This window comes from Leucoraja erinacea, chromosome 25, assembly GCF_028641065.1.
Source record: "Leucoraja erinacea ecotype New England chromosome 25, Leri_hhj_1, whole genome shotgun sequence".
Classification (NCBI taxonomy): domain Eukaryota; kingdom Metazoa; phylum Chordata; class Chondrichthyes; order Rajiformes; family Rajidae; genus Leucoraja; species Leucoraja erinaceus.
This window is the reverse complement of record NC_073401.1, coordinates 3628414-3649768: the sequence shown is the minus strand read 5'-3', so window position 1 is coordinate 3649768 and position 21355 is coordinate 3628414. Positions and strand designations below refer to the sequence as shown.

At 42.9% G+C, this 21355-nt stretch overlaps 1 protein-coding gene across 2 annotated transcripts in view; it reads left to right on the top strand.

Annotated features, from left to right (window-relative positions):
* nos1 (nitric oxide synthase 1 (neuronal)) overlaps positions 1-21355 on the top strand; it is a 71857-nt gene that overhangs the window by 13568 nt on the left and 36934 nt on the right. Inside the window, exons 4-12 of one of the 2 annotated variants that reach the window (XM_055655589.1) lie at positions 225-387; positions 1370-1461; positions 3553-3694; positions 3795-3934; positions 6504-6678; positions 15836-15937; positions 16022-16216; positions 19371-19456; positions 20850-20994. In XM_055655589.1, the coding sequence (XP_055511564.1) occupies positions 225-387; positions 1370-1461; positions 3553-3694; positions 3795-3934; positions 6504-6678; positions 15836-15937; positions 16022-16216; positions 19371-19456; positions 20850-20994 (1240 nt within the window). Of the gene's footprint in view, positions 1-78; positions 388-1369; positions 1462-3552; positions 3695-3794; positions 3935-6503; positions 6679-15835; positions 15938-16021; positions 16217-19370; positions 19457-20849; positions 20995-21355 lie in introns of those variants that run through there. The other variant, XM_055655588.1, reaches the window with a different exon arrangement.

The window sequence follows — 21355 nt, the reverse complement described above, 5'->3', positions numbered from 1 at the left end:
CGTCCCGACTTTCCTGATGCTCCGAGTACGTACGGCAGGCATTACGAGCGCTACGATATATCCACGGACTCACTACGGACATTCCCCGAGTTTGAATCAAGTGGAAAACTCGGGAGAATTCATGAGTAACTCGGGAAAGTGGGACAGGGGCTTTAGTCTTGCGAATGTGTATACCCTTTATACATTTATTCATAACAAGCATAAAGCTCTTTGTTTTGGAACAGATATGGATCTAAGGCTCACATTCAAAGGATGGAGAATGTGACAAAGGAGATTGAAACAATGGGAACATACCAACTGAAAGATACTGAGCTGATCTATGGAGCCAAACACGCCTGGAGGAATGCCGCCCGCTGTATCGGGAGGATCCAGTGGTCCAAGTTACAGGTTGAGATCGGCTCCTGAAGCAACAGAAATGTTCTTTAAACTATGCTATTACATGGCAAGCATTGTGGGGAGTGTCAGACTGAAGGAACAGATACATGCAATTTGAAAAAACTTTTTGTCAAACTTTACAAAGTATGGAACTAACACGCTCCAAGTCCACAAAAGGACATGTTCACTGAGATAGTCTCAATGTTATTATTCCTTAAGCTTAATCTACAACAGATAGAACACGTACTATGAGCAATGATCATATGTGAAACAGTTCTGAATATGAATGGACAATCAAAGTTTCCAGGTGCTAAAATTGCAAGTTGTAAAGTTGTGCTCAGAGATAGATATAAATACCAGAACACAGAGGCTGAAATGCTCTAAACTAACTCAAACACAGCTCCCTAGGATGCAATGAAGATACTCATAACTATTTTGCAATTATCTATTCAGCTAACCCAAATTCTAATTTTCTAATTAACCACAACCTGACTTACTTGTATTGATACATCTTATGATGGTTACATATAAAAATGGCAACTAAGAACCAAGTATCCATTCCTGAAAATGGCCTGTATCTGACAGAGAGACATTCTTGCACGAATTTCGTTAATTTTTTGATGATGATCCCCTAGGATGAAAGCTTACTTTCTTAAATACTGAAAATTCTACAGATAATATTTCAGAGATCTATTTAACAGTTAGGAACTGAACCTACAATCTTTTCCCCGTGTACTTTGCAGAATTGGACTGGAATTGCTGCAAAAACTGAAAATGAACCAAAAGTTCAATTTCGCCAGCATTAGGAAACATTCTATAAATTGCTTGCAATGCTGTTTGCTATATATCTGGTAACGTGCTGTAACAGCAATGAAGTTATGGAAGGAAATAGATAAGTTATCAAAAAAATACAGTCAAATTTAAATAAAAAACAACAACAATATCTTATTGGTACACATTTTTTTAAGGTTATTAATTGCTGTGATATTTGCAGGTTTTTGATGCCCGCGATTGTTCCACTGCTCACGGCATGTTCAACTATATTTGCAATCACATCAAGTACGCAACCAACAAGGGAAATCTCAGGTTGGTGACCTATTAATCTGCCTATCTTTATAAAAGGATGCACAGTGGAGCAGCGGTAGAGTTGCTGTCCTACAGCGGGTGTTTAGTGTGCTTGCTCTATTACAGGAATGCTGTGTAGGCTTTGGACAGGGTGCAGAAAAAACTCCCCTCCCTCCCCATCCCTCCTCGCCTCCCCCACACCTCTCTCCCCCTCCCCCATCCCTCTCTCCTCTCCCTCTCCATCTCCTCTCCCTCTCCCCCTCCTCTGTCCCTCTTCCACCACTTCCCCCCCCCCCTCCCTCCCCACTCTTCCACTTCTCTCCCCCTTACCCCCTCCCCTCTCCCTCCCCACCCCCCCCCTCTCCCCCTCCCTTCCCCCCTCTCTCCCCCCCCCCCTCTGACCCTCTTCCACTTCTTTCCCCCCTCCCCCTCCCACTCTCTCCCTCCTCACTCTTTCCCCTCTCTCCCCCCACCCTTCTCCCGCTCCATCCACACTTCCCCCTCCCATGGATCTGTCCCTACCCCTCCCCTTCCACTCTCCCTCCCCACTATTTCCTCCCCTCTCTCCCCCGACCTACCCCTCTCCCCCTCCCTCCACACTCTTCGCCCCTCCCTCCCTACCCCATCTCCCTCCTCCACTCCCTCCCCTACCCCATCTCCCCCCATACCCCCCACACCTCTCCCCCCCCTCAACCATCCCTCTCTCCTCCCATCCCCCACCCCTCTCTCCTCCCCCTCTCCATCTCCCTCTCCTCACCCCTCTCCCTCTCCTCCCCTCCTCCTCCCTCCCCCCCCCATCCCTCTCTCTCCCACCCCTTCTCCCTCCCCCACTCTCCCCCTCCTTCCACACACCTCCCCTCTCTCCCCCTCTCCCCCACCCCCTCATTCCTCCCCTCCCCCCCCCTCTCTCCCTCCCTCCCCTCTCTCCATCTCCCTCTCCTCACCCCTCTCCCCCTCTCCTCCCCTCCTGCTCCCCACCCCCATCCCTCTCTCCCCCCCCCCGTTCCCTCTCTCCCCCCCACCCCCTCCATCTCTCTCCCCCCGCCCTCTACCACCCCTGTCCCTCTTCCACCCCCCCCCTACCCCTCTCCTCCTTCCTCCCCACTCTTCTCCTTCTCTCTCCTCCTTACCCCACACCTCTCCCCCCCCCCACCCCTCTCTCTCCCCCTCGCTTTCCTCTCCCCCCCCCCTTTCATCTACCTCTCTGTCCCTCTTCCACCACTCCCCCCTACACCTCTCCACCTCCCTCCCCCTCTCCTTCTACTTATCTCCCCCCCCCCCCCCATCCCCCACCCCCCTCCCCCCTCCCTCCCCCACCCCCCCTCCCTCTCCCCCTCCCCCCCCCCCCCCCCACCTCTCTCCCCTCCTTCCCCCCCCCTCCCTCCCCACCCCACTCTTTCCCCTCTCTCCTTCCCCTCCTCCCTCCCTCCCCCTCTCCCCTCCCCTACCCCCCCCATCCCCCCCTCTCTTCCTCCCTCTCCCCTCCCCCCCTCCCTCCCCCCCCTCCCCCCTCCCCTCCCCTCTCCCCCCCCCCCCCCCCTCTCCCCCTCTCTCCCTCTCTCTCTTTCTCCCCCCCTTCTCCTCTCCCCCTCCCTCTTCCCCCCCCCTCCCCCTTTCCCCCCCCCCCCCCCCCCCCCCTCCCCCTATCCCCGTCCCATCCCCCCCCTCCCCCTCCCTCCCCCCCCCCCCCTCCCCCCCCCCCCCCCCCCCCCTTCCCTCCTCCCCTCCCCCCCCCCCCCCACCCCTCTTCTCCTTCTCCCCCCCACCCCCTTCTCTCTGCACCACTCCCCCTATCCCTCTCTCTCCCCCTCTCCCTCCCCACTCTCCTCCGTTTCCCCATCCCCTCTCTCCCCCCCCCCTCTCCTCTCCCTCCCTTCCTCCCCGTTTTCCGCCTCCCCCTCTCTCCCCTCCCTCCCCCTCGTCTCACCCTCCCCCTCTCCCCACCCCCGTCTCCCGCTCCCCCCCTCTCCCCACCTGTGTGTTTGGGGGGTGGTTAGTGTGAATGTGATGCCGCAGCCCCCCCTCCCCCCACCTCCGCAAACGCGCGTTGGGGAACCAGACCCAACGGGTCTGCACTTGGTCTAGTTACTTATAAAAACGATGATTTTGCAGGTCAGCAATCACAATATTCCCACAAAGAACAGATGAGAAGCATGATTTCAGAATCTGGAACAGCCAATTTATAAGATATGCTGGTTACAGGCAACCTGATGGCTCTATCATGGGAGACCCTGCTTCAGTGGATTTAACCGAGGTCTAGTATATCAGTTGGTTCCACCTTCCAAGTCCATTCCTATTTATGATTATTGAATATCCAAGTGGTATAATGCTGTTGTTGACTATTTTTAATGCAGGTCTGTATGCAGCAAGGCTGGAAGGGGCCAAACGGTCGATTTGATGTCCTCCCTCTTCTGCTGCAGGCCAATGGAAATGACCCTGAACAATTTGAGATTACTCCTGAACTAATCTTGGAAGTACCCATCACACATCCCAGGTATGTACTGTGCTGAAATTGGCTGAGTGAGGATAGCAATTAAACAAAATAATTGTTATTGGCATTTGTAATTCACATGTTGTAGTGGGTTCCATAATGGATATGAAATTATAAGAAACTTAGAAACAGAAACAGGAGTAGCCTTGCTCTGCATTAAATAAGGTCATGGCTGATCTTTTAGACAATAGACAATAGGTGCAGGAGTAGGCCATTTAGCCCTTCGAGCCAGCACTGCCATTCAATGTGATCATGGCTGATCATCCCCAATCAGTACCCTGTTCCTGCCTTCTCCCCACATCCCCTTTTGACATTTTCCTGCTCTATCCGCATGTTCCTTGATCTTCCGAAGTGTAATGATTGATCTATCTCTGCCTTGAATATATTCAGTACCTGACACTTCCTAGTGCTCTTTGGTAGTGAGCTCCAAAAATTAGCCATCCTTCAAATCTAAATGTGTAAGAAGGAACTGCAGATGCTGGTTTAAACCAAAGATAGACACAAAAAGCTGGAGTAACTCAGCGGGACAGGCAACATCTCTACAGAGAAGGAATGGGTGACGTTTTGGGTCAAGAAATCTAAATTGCTGACGCCTTACTTTGATTCTGAACATCATCTCCACATCTATTCTGCTAAACTCTGGAAAATGTTTGTACATTTCAGAGATCACCTTTCATTCTTCTAAACTCAAAACTTTTGAGTTTAGAAGTCTGCTTAATCTCTTCTCATATGACAAACGTACCTCTCCAGGGATCAATTTGATGAGCTTTCGCTTCATCCCTTCAATTGCAAGTTTGTCCTTTCTTAGGTGAGGAGAATCAGGCCCAGACACAATATTCCACATGTAACCTCGTCCCATCTAATTGAGGCAAGACTTCTCTTCCGTTGTATTCAAATCCTCTTGCTATTAAGATCAATGTACCATTCACTTCCTTAATTGCCAGCTGTATCTGCACATTAACTTTGAACCATATACTTGTATAAACTCAGCCGAGTGCATCAGAACACTTCCACTAAAACCTTTTTAAAATCTCATTAAATGCTCCAGTTTTTGTTTCCATTAAATTGGATGAGCTCACAGTTTTCCACATTACATTTCATCTGCCAAATCCTCACGCACTGAACCTGCATCTGAAGCCTCATTACCTCTCCCTCACTGTCTTGAAACACCACCTAGCTTTGAATTATAATTTCTTGAGTTTAAAAGTTTTGCTAAACTCTCAAATGGAACTTTTTAATGAATATTACTGTATGAATGAATGAATGTATGAATGTATGAATGAATGAATGCATGATTGATGAATGAATGAATGAATGAATGAATGAATGAATGAATGAATGAATGATTGAATGTATGAATGAATGAATGAATGATTGATTGAATGAATGAATGAATGATGAATGAATGAATGAATGAATGAATGAATGTATGAATGAATGAATGAATGGATGAATGAATGAATGCATGATGATGAATGAATGAATGTATGATGATTGAATGAATGTATGAATGAATTCCTGTTCATGACAGTTTGTTTACCCTGAATTTAATTCAAATATATTTATGAGGATTTAGTCGGATTGCAGTATTTTCATGTTCCACATTTCCATTATTTAAATTGCTATGAATAGATAGATTTCCCCTTTAAGGTACAGTTCCCGGTCACTGTGCCTCCCAACCTAATGAGTGGGGAGAGGCAGCAATCTCTGGTAACTCACAAGCATCAAGCTACAGGGAGATTAGCAGTTGTTTGAGGGCCACGTTCACCCAAGCATCACGGTGATAGAAGAAGAGAAGAATTAAAAATACAAAATGGGAGGATATTTACGCAAGTAAAAATGTAAACTAAAGACACAAAACCTGCAGTCAGGAGCTAGTGGTTACAGTCACCTTTGAGTCCAAATTGCTGATCAGTGTCAACTTCAAACTCAGCATTGAGGCATTGCCCTGCAGTAGATCCCCCTGTGCTAAATCCTGTGACAGTCTACGGAGAGGACCCAGGGCGAGGGAAGGACATGGTTGCATAGGGGTGATGGTGATGGGAGAGCCAGCCATGTCCGTAGAATTAATGAAATAGCTTTGAACGTTGGCATCATCTCTGAACTTCATCATACATTCAGAATATATTTGGTTTAGTTTTAGTTTAGAGATACAGCATGGACACTGGCCCTTCGGCCCACTGAGTCCGCACCAACCAGCGATCCCCAAACATTAACACTACCCTACGCACACTAGGGACAATTTATTTTACATTTACACCGAGCCAATTAACCTACAAACCTGTATGTCTTTGGAGTGTGGGAGGAAACCGAAGAGCTCGGAGAATTCACGGGGAGAATGGACAAACTCCGTACGGGTTTCATTAAATGGACAGCACCCATAGTTAGTATCGAACCCGGGTCTCTGGCATTGTCAGGCAGCAACTCTACCTTTATGCCACTGTGCCCCCCAATAATTACGCCCAAAATTAATTGGATATAATTAATTTTTGGAACCCAACAAATATCTGGAATTTAAAAGTTTTATGTTATGCGGTTGTTTGCAATTTGTATCCTTTGCCACACCCTTTAGGTTTGAATGGTTTGAAGATCTGAAGTTGAAGTGGTATTGCCTGCCAGCTGTATCTAACATGCTTCTGGATATCGGAGGCCTTGAGTTTCCGGCTTGTCCTTTCAATGGATGGTACATGGGCACAGAAATTGGAGTCCGAAATTTCTGTGATACATCTCGCTACTCTGTACTGGAGGTAACTTTTAATTCCTGCTCAGAACTCAGAATATTTCTGATAATCTTGTGTTCAATCACAGAACAAAATAAATGATTTTTAATGGTCTGCAAAAGAACAGAACACACACAAGAAGGAACTTGCATTTTTAAAGCAACTTTAACAGTCTTGCTTTGCTTTGGTTGTGAATGTTCATAAGGTCATCAGTGATAGGAGCAGAGTTAGGCCATTCGCCCATCAAGTCTACTTGGCCATTCAATCATGGCTGATCTATCTCCTCTCCCTCAACCCCATTCTATCCCATTCTCCTGCCTTCTCCCCTTAACTCCCGACACCTGTACTAATCATGAATCTATCTCTGCCTTAAAACATATCCATTGACTTGGCCTCCACAACCTTCTGTGGCAATGAATTCTACAGATTCACCACCCTCTAACTCAGCGTTTCTCAACCTTTTCACCCTTGCGGAACCCTTGAAATAATGTTCATGTCTCAGGGAACCCCTATATACTAATTATTATATATCTTTATTAATCTCTTTCTTTCTCTTTCATAAACTTAAAGTTCATAAGACAAACATAATATATTTTTCTGATAACACGTTTTTCTCAAGTTTATTGACAATGCAAAAAAAAAATGACTGAAATCAAACGGCTTGTTCAAAACTGAAGCAAATAAAGGCAAACAGAAGAACTAACCTTGAAGGAGAGAGAAAGAGAGAGAGTGAGAAAGAAAACAACACACATAAACTTTTCATAAACTAACAAAAACATACATAAATAAACTTTTAATAAACTAACACAAATAAACATAAACATATGATTTAAAAAAATTCATATAACATCCCTAAATGATGGGTAAAAATGATTAAATAATGTGTGTGAATGAGGGACTGTACCTGCACGGCAGGAAGCATAGACAGACAGGACTGATGGAGACAATGCATCACTGTACTCAAGTGAATCACTTGATGATACACAAATCCGTCACGTACAGCTCCTGTCCACTGACCACTAAAGGCCGCTTCACACTGGCGCCATATAGATGTCGCTAAATATGACGTCACTAAATATGTTAATAGACGTTGCTAATTATGGCAGTATGTGTATAATAAAATTACGAATATGAAATTAAACACAAAAATGACTCAAAAATGCATTTACATATGATTAGCCTATTTATCACCATTTTTCGCGAAACCCCAGCGTTCCGGGGAACCCCGGTTGAAAAAAGCTGCTGTAACTAAATAAATTCCTCCTCATCTTCCTAAAGGAACGTCCTTTAATTCTGAGGCTGTGACCTCTGGTCCTAGACTCTTCCATTATCCTCGCCACATCCATTCTATCATGCATTTCACTATTCAGTAAATGAATAAATGTAATACATTTAACAGTTTCATGTTATTTGTAATTGAAGCATAATACCCCCTTTTCGTACATTGAGTCATGATCCTGACAGTGACTTCAGCCAATCAATACGCTTTCCAGAAGTTGAGTGGATGACTTCTTGTACAGTTTCTCTCTCTGGGAAACTGTTCTATGATGTAACAATTGCACAAAATTGAAGGTCATGTTGATGCTTTGACACGGACCGTGCAAGAGCTGGCTGCTCTTGAAAAGGAAGCGTAGTCTTCTTTCTTACAGTTTGGCTTTCTTCCCAACCAATTGTTCAAGCGCTTTTGATTGCAACATGCGCCTTAATTCAGTTCAAAAAGAAACTGACAAGTTACTAAAGAAGGGGTACTAAAGCCAAGTTACATCGACAAGGGGTTGCAAACTGATTTCAAAAGTGGCCACCTAATATATTTTCAAATTCATTTATACTATCTAGCAAACAAATAAAAACTAATTCCTCGCTACATTCCAAAAATTCGGATAGGTTGGAAACATCCCTGAGTAAAACCATACATGTCATATATATTGTGGGAATTTTGTGTTGGACCTCAGTGTGTTAACCAGTCTCATGAACAGATCACAGTTCTGTGAACAGCCTCACACTGCTATGATAATTTTACTGCTGCAAAATGCTGCAACATTATTTGGGACTGGTACTTGTTTTCTTGTATGTGTATATTATTTCCAAACATCTGAAGGTGGATTAACAACCACTTTGTCATTGGTGAGGCAAGAGATCTCTCATATAATTTAAAAACACAGTCACAGTGGGCAGCTAGTAAGTCCTACAGCAGTACCTATTGTAGGGCTGCACAGTGTTTCTCCCTCATGAGAGGGGAGTACGGGGGGTCACTTCTGGGCTGACCCTGAAGAGGGGTGTGCAGAACATACCCCTAGTGTGCATGGGGTGCAAGAAAACCTATTGGATATGGTGTCCCAGTTCATTCAACCCGACCAAACTGGCCAAAACCTGGAGACTAAAATAGCTGCAAGTATCGACTACATGTCATTCAACCAGCTACAAGGACAGGCATTATTGGACACCACAGCAAGACACTTACCACCAGGGAACTGCAAATCACTAAATGTTCCCAGTGTCAACCAGTGTATTTGGAAACATGTCGGAGCATCAATCAGAGCCAGGGACTTGAAACTACAAAAAGTTCTGAAAGTCCTAACAGCGGGAATTATGGCTTTCGCCCGCACATTAAACGAACAAGACATGACACAAGATCACCAGGATGCGCTGACTTTATTTTGCAACTCCCAATATGAGTTAAATAGTATTAGGAAGAGTGCCGTCCAACCGGCTTTAGACCCCAAATTTGCAGGCCTGTGCAAACCTGGAACCTCCAAACCACCAATATTACTATTTGGAGGTGACTTATCCAAACAGGTAAAGTAACTTGACGAAGAGGCTAAAACCCTGGGACTCATTAAAGCAATGTCCAAAAACTACTTCGGCCAGAAACAGCACCCCTACGCACCCACCAGTCGGCCAAGACAAACTGGTGAAAGCTCGAAGGCCAGGAACACTCAACATCGGTCTTTTTTAGGCCATGGCCCAGACTGGCCTTCCTGGAAAATGTGCAAACCCTCAACACCGACCCAACTACAAATAACATCCTCGCATATGAGCCAGGACGCTCCAGATGGGTCAGTGCAGAATGTAGAGCTATGTTGATGGCATCCTCCGTTGACCTATTAGCTCTATATGCAAACTGATGCTGATCCAGGGTGGATGGGAGTGAGGACTTAATGTGGGCCAGGACCAGCCGTTCAAAACACTTCATCACCGTTGAAGTGAGAGCAACAGGCCTATAGTCATTCAAGCTGGTAATGGCTGTTTTTTTTGGGTACAAGCACAATGGTAGCAGTCTGAAAGCATTTAGGGACAGTGCACGTTGACAGAGAGAGGTTGAAGATGTCGCTGAAAACCTCCACTAACTGGTCTGCACAGTCCCGCAATACTCTCCCTGGGATGCAGGGAGAGTATTGAATTGAATTAAAGTATCAATGAATTAGTCAAACAGAATGGGCAGGGGTCAGCAGGCCTAAAAATAGAACTCAGGGCCTACCCGACAGATGATCGTCTCTGTATTGTAACACACTTACTATTATATATGGAGTATACTAAGATCATCAGAGGCAAAGAAATGGCATTTTTAATCAGCTACAAACAGCCACACAAAAAAGTGACAGTCCAGAACATCTCGAGATGGCTAAAACAGGTCCTAATAAAGGCTGGAGTAGACACTAACATTTTTAAATCTCACTCCACCAGGGCTGCAGCTACATCGGCAGCTATGAAGTTGGATGTTCCTATGGACCAAATCCTCAAGACAGCAGGATGGTCAACGGAGAAAACTTTCCAACGATTTTATAACAAACCAGTAATTGAACCTGGAACATTTGCAGAAACAATTTTAAGTTCTGTAATATAATTTTACCCCATAAATAGGGGCTATAATTTGGTGTTAATAAATTTATCGTTGTTTTTTCAATATCGTATTGATGTCTAATGATGTTAACACTATTCTCCCCATAATCAAGGCAGATGTGATGCATGGACTCGTTTCCACGGCATGAAATCACAGAGCTTTAAAATCTTCACGTAGTCACTCATGTGACTCCGAAGTAAAATAGTAAGATTAAACGAGAACTTACCAGTTTGAAGTTTGATCATTATTTTATGAGGAGTAACGTTGAGGGAATATGTGCCCTCCGCTCCCACCCTTGATCATATACTCAACTGGTATCTCTTCTCTAATCTTACTATGTTTAGTCATTACAGTTATCTGTGATTTCACACCACTGCTTTGAAGAATGACACGCATGCGCCCTGGTGGGGTTCTTCACGTATTCCCTCAACGTTAGTCCTCATAAAATAACGATCAAACTTCAAACTGGTAAGTTCTCCTTTAATCTTACTATTAATCTTTGGAACTAAACAATTTGAATAATTGAAACACGGAAAACCATTTCAAACAAACCTCTAAAAATGAAGATGCAGATACTTTCTCACTAACTTGTCCCTTCATTGAGGACAATCACAGGGTTGTTATTAATGTGGGACAGGTTCTTCAAGCAGATTCCCCGCTGTGTATACCAGGGCATTGCTGTAACCTGGCATACATGTAATGGCAAGGCATGAGTTGGAGAGATGCTGCTATCACATCTGCATTCCCAAATGCATGTGTGGAAAATTTGAACCAGTAAGCAATCGTGCAGGGAAATATGGGAACTTTCGGCATGTACCACAGAACCCAACTCATTTTCTTTCCTAAGACAGGCACAAAGAGCTGGAGTAACTCTGTGGGTCAGACAGCATCTCTGGAGAAAAGGAATAGCCGACGTAACGGGTAGAGACCCTTCTTCCTTCTCCAGATTTAAACCAGCATCTGCAGTTCCTTCCTACTCATTTTCTTTATGAGTGAGAGAACATGTTGACGAAGATCTGTTAGATTCTTTAGCCGAATCAGTATCTTTCTCCCCATACTAGGTCACTCTGTGAGGCACACAGTTCCATTTTAACACTCCAAATACCTTGTGTTCTTAGGCAGAAATATTTGTAAAATCTTTGATTAAACAATGCACGAGGGCCATGAGGCTAAAATTGTCTTCTTTTAAAAAGTCAGCTCATCTTAAAATATCCCGTCTTTATATTTGAGGCGAACTAACATTGGGATAAGCCACCGTCTAATTGATTTAGACAGCTCTGATTCCCTCGTCGACCAAACTGATGGCATCTGACAGCCCACAGTTCCAGCTTTCAACTGATATAATAGCTGAACACAGATGACCTTCCATCCTGCTGGAAAAAGCTGATTGTTCCGTGGAGAAAACTGAGCAGACTGACAGGAATGGCATCCTGAACAAGTGACAGTGGGATATGTCTGCCAACCGATGTTTTATGCTCTGGCATTCACGTATGACTTTCTTGCTAAGCACGTGTGTCCATTTATGTCTTTTACAACCAAAATATCATTTAAAAATCTACGAAACTGTTAAAACAATAGATTGTCTTTTTGAAATATTGCAAAAATTGGAACACCACAAAGGATTGGGTTAACTTGCATCATTCTGGAGTAACACTAGGTGCTTCTACTTGTAAGATCACATCTAAGTTGGTTATATATATAAATATATATATATATAAGGTAGACACAAAATGCTGGAGTAACTCAGCGGGACAGGCAGCATCTCTGGAGAGAAGGAATAGATGACATTTCGGGCCAAGACCATAAGTGTGTGTGTGTGTGTATGTATGTATATGTGCATATATATATGTATATATGTATATATATATATTTATATATATATATATATATATATATATACACATACATACATACACACACACACACTTATATATATGTGCATATATACATAATTATATATATACACACACACTGAACTTTTTTTCTAGTTTATTATATTGTTTACAGAGTACTATGTTTACATATCCTGTTGTGCTGCTGCAAGTAAGAATTTCACTGCTCTATCTGGGACATATAACAATTACACACTCTTGACTATAACATCCAGATAAGATACATCAACCTGTAATTTTTCTCTACTTGGTGCATTTGGCCTTAAGATTATTTTTTGAAGATTCATGCTGGCATTTGATGCAGAAGTGTAAGGTGTTGCATTTTTGGAAGTCAATCCAGGGCAGGAACTTCACAGTGAATGGCAGGGGTCAGGGGAGTGTTGTAGAGCAGAAGGATCTAGGAGTGCAGGTACATAGTTTGTTGAAAGCGGCGTCACAGATAGATTGGGCGATCGTGAAGGCTTTCGGCGCATTGAGTTTCATCAGTCAAGATATTGAGTATAGAGGTTGGGATGTTATGTTGCAGTTGTACAAGACTTTATTGAGGTCACATTTGGAGTATTGCTTTCAGTTTAGGTCACCCTTCTATAGGAAAGATGATGTTAAGCTGGAAGGAGAGCAGAGAAGATTTACGAGGATGTTGCCAGGACTTGAGGGCCTGAGATATAGGGAGAGGTTGGACAGGCTATTCTTCATGAGTGGAATAGGTGAGGTAATTGCACAGTCTCTTATCCAGAGTTGAGGGAAACAAAAAACAGAGAATATCGGATTATGGTGAGAGGGGAATTATTTAATAGGAACCTAAGGGGCAACCTTTGTCTCCCCGAAGGTGGTAAGTATATGGAACAAGCTGCTAACAGGGGTAGTTGAGGGCGGTACCACAACACCATTTAAAAGATATTTGGGCAAGTACATGGATACAAAAGGTTTAGAGCGACATGGGCCAAATATGGCCATTAGTGTAGAGGGCCATCTTGGTCAGTTTTGGCAAGGGACTTTTTCCATGCTGTATGACTCAATGCTATTGAAAATGGCTGATGTTCCTGAGAAATGCATTCAGCTTTCAGAAATGAACTAAGTCCTTTAGAACAAACAGTTTGGTTCATCCAACTAGTCAAAGGGGAGGATATATTGTGTTTCTTTCACAAAATTATTTCATCTGCATCGGAAGCAGCACTAATAATGATACTAAATTCAGGACTGGCATGTTCCAGTAAGGAGGGATTAAGATGGTTAAGTAAGGAAACATTGGATGGCTAAAGAGGTTATAAAATTACAAAGAAAAAGGTTGTGTATACAAAGTTGAAGAAGACGGGGAAAAGATTTAATAGGAATCCAAGAGGCAACATTTTCACACAAAGGGTGGTGGGTGTATGGAACAAGCTGCCAGATGAGGTAGTTGAGGCTGGGACTATCCCATAGTTTAAGAGACAGTTAGGGAGGTACATAGATAGGACAGGTTTGGAGGGATATGGACCAAGCGCAGGCAAGTGGGACTAGTGTAGCTGGGACATTGTTGGCTGGTGTGGACAAGTTGGGCCGAAGGGCCTGTTTCCACACTCTATGACTCTTTGACTTTGATGAATTCACATTGGGCCTTTGAGGGATAAAAAGCAAGGAGGAAAGATCTCAAGGAGATGTTTCAACAACTAAGTTACAGAGATAGGTTGAATAAGTTAGGTCTTTATTCTCTGGAGCGCAGAAGGTTAAGGGGGGACCTGATAGAGGTCTTTAAAATGATGAGAGGGATAGACAGAGTTGATGTGGACAAGATTTTCCCTTTGAGAATAGGGAAGATTCAAACAAGAGGACATGACTTCAGAATTAAGGGACAGAAGTTTAGGGGTAATATGAGGGGGAACTTCTTTACTCAGAGAGTGGTAGCGGTGTGGAATGAGCTTCCAGTGGAAGTGGTGGAGGCAGGTTCATTGGTATCATTTAAAAATAAATTGGATAGGCATATGGATGAGAAGGGAATGGAGGGTTATGGTATGAGTGCAGGCAGGTGGGACTAAGGGGGGGAAAAAAATTGTTCGGCACGGACTTGTAGGGCCGAGATGGCCTGTTTCCGTGCTGTAATTGTTATATGGTTATATGGTTATTAATAGAAATGGATTTGACAAGTCTGGTGAAAGAAAATGTCAGGCTTTTTATACCTCCATTAAAAACAAGATGGTAACTATGGAGAAGTTAAGTTTGTTCAAGAGTAAATGAAGGAATTTTTGTTTGGAATCTAGAAAAATCAGGAGATGTAGGCAAGGTATTATTAAGTCCATCTATGTTCATCAAGGAGAAGAACATATGGGACAATGAGATCAGCATGAAGAATACTTCCCTCTGTATAGGCCGGGCAGTTTGAGATCAAGAAGGAGGAGGTGCTGGGGCTCTTGAAGAGCATTAATTTGGATAAACCCCCAGGGCGATGGGGTCTATCCCAAATTATTGAGGAAAGGCAAGGGAGGAGATTGTGGGAGCTTTGGTGAAGATCTTTGCATCTTATTTAGCCACAGACAAGGTCCCAGAGAACTGGAGAATAACTAATGTTGTTCCTTTATTTACTGTAAGTAGAGAGAATTCAGGGAACGATAGGCTGGTGAGCCTTGTGCCAGTAATAGGGAAACTATGGGAGGGAGTTCTTCAGGATAGAATTTACTTCCATTTGGATGAGAATGGGTTAATTAGGGACAGTCAGCATGGCTTTGTACATGACAGGTCACGTCTTACTAATTTAATTGCATTTTTTGAGGGGGTAACAAAGGTGATCAGTGAGGGTAAGCCAGTGCATTTTACATAAATTCTGCATTAATTTTAATGACATTTGATAAAGTCCCCTATGGTACGCTGATCAAGAAGAATAAGATGCATGAGATTAACAGTGACTGGATCATACAGTGTCATAACTTTCTTGCTGATCTAAGACATAAGGATGTCAGGGAAGATCAATATTTGTGTTGGAGGTCTGTGATCAGTGGAGTTCTACAGGGAGGTTACACAGAAAAGCTGGAGAAACTCAGCGGGTGCAGCAGCATCTATGGAGCGAAGGAAATAGGCAACGTTTCGGGCCGAAACCCTTCTTCAGACTGATCGGGGGTGGGGGTGGGTGGGGACAAGAAAGGGAAAAGGAGGAGTAGCCAGAAGGCTGGAGGGTGGGAGGAGACAGCAGGGGAGCTGAGAAAGGGGAGGAGACAGCAAGGACTAACAGGGATCTGTGCTGGGACCTTTGTTGTTTTGTGATATATATAAATGACTTGGACCTATATGTAGATGGGGGTTGGTTAGTAAGTTTGCACTCTGTGCTATTCCACTCATGAATAATAGCCTGGCGAACCACTCCTTATTCTTCAGCCCCTCAAGTTTGGTTAGTACGTTGTGTTAGTAAATTACACAAATGAAAAGAGCTATTTTGCAGAAATTGTGAGTGCTAAAATATTTCGATGTAATCTTCCTACAGGATGTGGCAAAGCGTATAGGACTCAACACTGGAAATATATCTTCTCTTTGGAAAGACCTAGCATTAGTAGAAATAAATATTGCTGTCCTACACAGTTTTCAGGTACATTGATGTTTCACTGAAAAAAATAATTCCAAATCAATAAGTAAAGAATGTATGGGCTCATTGAAAGTTCTGCTTATTTAGTCTAATAAAGTGACAATTATGGACCACCACTCTGCTGCGGAGTCCTTCATGAAACACATGGACAATGAATATCGATGCCGAGGAGGCTGTCCCGCAGATTGGGTGTGGATTGTCCCCCCAATGTCAGGAAGCATCACACCTGTCTTCCATCAAGAGATGCTAAACTATCACCTGAGCCCATCATTTGAATATCAGGTAAGTTGTTTAAATAATACTACTTTTAGTTTAGTTTCTCATTGTCATGTTGGTTCCTTGTCAAGAATTCTTAATATTTTATCACTCCGATTCATTTAAGATCAACCTCTATAACACAGATGCCCACATGGAGCCTGAAGGGGTGTTGTATTCCCATCAACAAATGTGTTTAATGTTGAAGAACAACATTGTCATATTAAATGCAACTGTCTACAACCAGGCCTATCCGAGGAAGTGCTGCAAATTTATTGCAACGTTGCAGTCCCTCGACATTAAGTTATTCAGAGGATAAGAACTGTGTAAATCTGATGACAGAGAAGTGTAGATTTGAGAGCACCAAATGAAAGCGATAATGAGTAAAGTGTGGGAGGAAAAGGGGGCATGTGACACATGTCATTGATAAGCAAATTGGAACCTGGTTCAAAATGAAATGGGAAGAACACAAAGAGACTTTGAACATAGATTATAGCACTTAATGTAAGAGAAAACATAACACAGTAGTTTGTTTTCAGCCATATACTGTAACTGGTAAGTGGGTAGGAGGAGGGGTGGGGTGTATTAGAGACTGTAAGGTGATCTATGTATGGATATTAAAGGAATAGTTGAAAACACAAGGTTTACATTAGATATACTTACCAAGGGCATTGCAGAAGTTTATATAGGAGGGGAAATAATAGGGATAATTGATGGTTGGAATTGACATGCAGAAAGTTAGTTTCATTAAAGTGGATCAGTTTTCATGTTTAGATGAGGTTAGCACAGAATGCAAAGAGAAATGGGAATGGCGTTTGTAGAAGGCCTGGCCATAGCTTTCTGATCCACCCACATTCATATTGCAGAATGTCATTCCTTTCTCAACTTATGTCGTCAGTGCCAACATGTACCACAGCCATCCACCATCCTCCTTCATCCTTCATAATATCATAAGGCCATCCTGAGACATTCAGCACCAGGGAAGCAATGTACTGTAATTATGCTCCTGAAGCTTACCCCGTTAGTCTAGTTCAGTAAAACACTGAGTCAAGCACTGGATCAACTAACTCTTTATTCTCACTCACACAAACGAACTTCCTGTACGATACCTAACCAACACCGCGGGTCCGATCCTTGTCACTACTCGTTCAAGCCCTTCAGCCTCGTGTGAATAGACACCTCCAGACAGTCAACACAGTCCCAAGTGCACTTTCAGAAGATCGACTCCGATCCATGAGGTGTCCCCTCTTTTATACTGTATCGGACTCGTGGCACGAAAATACATGGGTGGGAGGGACAACCCCTACAAGCCAATCACAAATAACAATAATATTATACATTTATTGACAGTTCCCTAACCCAATCACAAAATACCCCATTACATTGTTTCCACAGAAGGTTCTAGTTGGAAGACAGTTCACCAAAGTAAAGAAACATTTCCCCTGGTAATATAAACAATTTGAGCAAGGCTCCATACTTTGACCAATCACAAGATAACAGTGCAAATACTCTGCAACATAACTAGCAATACTTTATAGCACCCCATTCTATAACCAATCCTGATCCTGCATTGGCAACCCAGCTCAGCTCTTTCTGCAAAACCCTCATACATACTAACAATAGAGGGGACATCTGGACATCGCCTTGTACTTGACTTCCTCCCAGGGTCCAGACACCTTGGAGCCATGAGCCTCCTGGCTTTGCAGCTTTTCACAGAAAGAGAACAAGCAGGCTTTGCAAATGCAGAGATCCTCCATTTTGTGACATACTTATTTGGCCAATATTATCAACACCATCGTGAAAATTGTTTATGGCCACAGAAATGTACTCCCATTAGAAATTAATCCCCAATGCAAAATCTCCAGCTCCATCAATCTTTTTTCTCCACTTCAAAACAATTGAAATAGGCTGTTTAGAAGTGCCTCCCCTTCAACCCTGTCAACAGTATTGGAGATGATATATCTGTTTGAGTGGGCCATGGCCACAGGGAACTCCTGGACTATTTGTCCATGCTCATTCCTCTGCTTGGTCGTTATTTACCCCCCTTCTCTTCCACTTTGTCAACTGTGCTATCTATAACGTGGCACTGCTGCTTCAGTTTCTTATTTTCTTAGGAACACACCAAACAGATGATGGAGGCAAAGATGCTTGCAGAAATTAAACGTTACACTGAGAGTAGAGTGATTTTTCTTTTGACACTTGTTTTTCCTAGACTTCATTTTTAAATGTCATTATGCAATTTTACATTCTCCTGAACTCCAGGATCATCCAGAGTGCCAACCACATATAAAATATGTAGACGGCTTCAGGGACAACATTTCCCCTGGTGAAGAGTCTATAACTCGTGCAATAGACTTGATGAGCTGAATGGCCTAATTCTGCTCCTATGTCTTGTCCTAGTCCAATAATGGAGCCCTGGTGAGCGTGCACACTGCACAGTTCCAGCCTCCGATCCTAAAAAGCAAAGACATGCAATGGAGAGGGTGTGGCAAAAATTCACCAGATTGGTTGCTTGTATGACAGGCCAATCTCATATGAGGAGAGTTTGAGTATGAAAGGCCTCTATTGTAATGGGTTTAGAAGAATGGAGACACTTTATTGAGACATATAAAATATGTAGAGGACTTCAGGGATGATGTTTTCCCTAATGAAGGATCACAGTTATCTCTAGAGGGTAACTTATTTAGGACAACAGATGGCACAATGGGCTAAGTGTTCGGCTGGCGACCGGTAGGTAGCCGGTTCGAATCCCGCTTGGAGTGCATACTGTCGTTGTGTGCCTTGGGGCAAGACACTTCACCCACCTTTGCCTGTGTGTAATGTAATGTAATTATGTGAAGCACTTTGGGGTCAATGCAAGTTGACTGAAAATGTGCTATATAAATAAGATTATTATTATTATTACATAACAGTGGAGAATTTTCTGCATGCAGAGCTTGGAGGATCTTTGGAAATCTTTGGAGGTACTGTCATTGATAGCATTTGAAACATTTATCAAAGGAATTGAGTGGTATTGTGATGAAGCAGGAAAGTAGAGCTGAGGTGGACTATCAGTCACGTTCAGCGATGGAACAGGCACAAGTAACCAAGTGACCTCCACCAGCTCCCATTTCTTCCTATGATCTCCCTGGAACATTGCATGTCTGGTAGTTAACTGTGTTCTCTGATATTACTCATGCAGATAGACGCATGGTTGACTCATGTGTGGAAAGGAGCTAATGGAACTCCCACCAAGAAGAGAACTATTGGATTTAAAAAACTAGCAAAGTAAGTTTATTTTTGCAACCAACACCCTATTGTTTATAAAAGCAAAACACTCTAAGAAGCGATGTAGATTTTAATATTTCAATTAGATTTAACATTTAAATTTGTTTAATGTGAGGAGTATCCAATAGTTTCTTCTTCTTTTTGGGTATGGCGTGCACAGCCTAAAGTTGTAGAACAACTTGTTCTATTTGATCTTATTTGATTGTGCACGCCGGGTTGATTGCATTAGTTGAAACAGGGTTGCAATCGTGAAGGTTGCAATCTCCCACCCCATCCAATAGTTTAAATTAACTATTAAATTTGCAGTATCATTTCTCCTGATGCATTAGAAATCTTACATTGATCCTAAGGCTGGGATAGGCTCAATCATACTATGGGGAGAACACAACACATGCATGAGTGGGATCTATGTTATAAAAGCCAAAATAGTGAAAAGAAATGCAATCACAGCATCAACATTAAATAATTTTGATAATATCTGTATACACTTCACTTAGGGTAAGAGAAAATTATACTTTTTATTTGATGTAACCATTCTTTTGAGTCAAGCATCCTGACTATGCCTTCATTGTTCTCCATTAAACATGGTTCGCAACACTAGTAACTCCGCAAGTTTGGAGAGATTAAATATTTCGATTTGGCATTGCTCACCCATAGAGTGTTGGGGTTAGATTATCCTTGTCCAGGAGCCACTGTGGGAGTGTCTTCACAAGAAGTTCTACAGCAGTTTAGGAAGTTGGCTCACCAACATATTTTCAAGGGAAATGATTGATGGATAATAAATGCCAGTGACACCTAGATCCTAAAGTATGACTTTAATAATGTCCTTTCAAAATCATACTGACATTGAACAATTGCTGGAAACAGGTAATGGAATGGTTGTAATGTGGTTCTATTACTATTAGATGACACCCACAATAACAATGTCAGGAAAAAATCTGACGGCATGCGATCGCACCTCAGGCAGAGGAGAATTTAATTTCAAATCAGATAATGAATCTAGAATGCAATGTAGCATTAATAATGATGGTTATGAAACTACCAGACTGTCAAAAAAAAGCCCATCTGATCCGTTTATGTCCTTCAGAGAAGGAAGCCTCACTATCCTTATTCAGTCTGGTCTTTATGTGTCATGACCTACCAATGTTGTTATCTCTTAACTAAACTCTGGTGAGGAAACCATTCATGGGACAATAATGTTTGGAGATAAATGTTGGTGTGGCTCACTATGCTTAGATCCCAAGAATGAATAAATGAAAATAAACTTAACTCACAAACTGGACAAGATCCATGGTCAGGTACCAACTTGGAGTGACAATCCTTCAAAAGACCCATCATTACCTGATCTGTGAAGTCTACTTGTTCTAATTCTCTGTTGTTTTCATTTGAAAAGGGCTGTGAAGTTCTCAACCAAGTTGATGGGACAAGCAATGGCTAAACGAGTAAAAGCCAACATCTTGTACGCTACGGAAACTGGGAAGTCGCAATCCTATGCAAAAACGCTGTGTGAGATCTTTAAGCATGCTTTTGATGCAAAGGTGAGAAAGATATTTATTTTAATTGCACTCCTTTAAGTTATTTCACAAAGGAATATTACAATGATTGATTTGCACAATGGGTGAGATTTTCCTGGAAGAGTGTCCAGGCATCATTGAATTCCCTGATTGTCCTTCATCTAAATCATTCAAAAGAAAATTAAGAGCGTTGCTTTGCTAGTCTGTGCTTTGACCCAATCTGGTGTCTGCTATTCTCACAACCCGTTGCAGTGAACCTTACTGTGGATCTAGAAAAAGGAGAATAGTGGTACACAGAGAGCAGATGGAAATGTGAGAAAAACAAGGAAAGTGTGACCAGTCCAGTTAAGTACAAAGGTTTGCACAGACATGGTGGGCCAAAGGG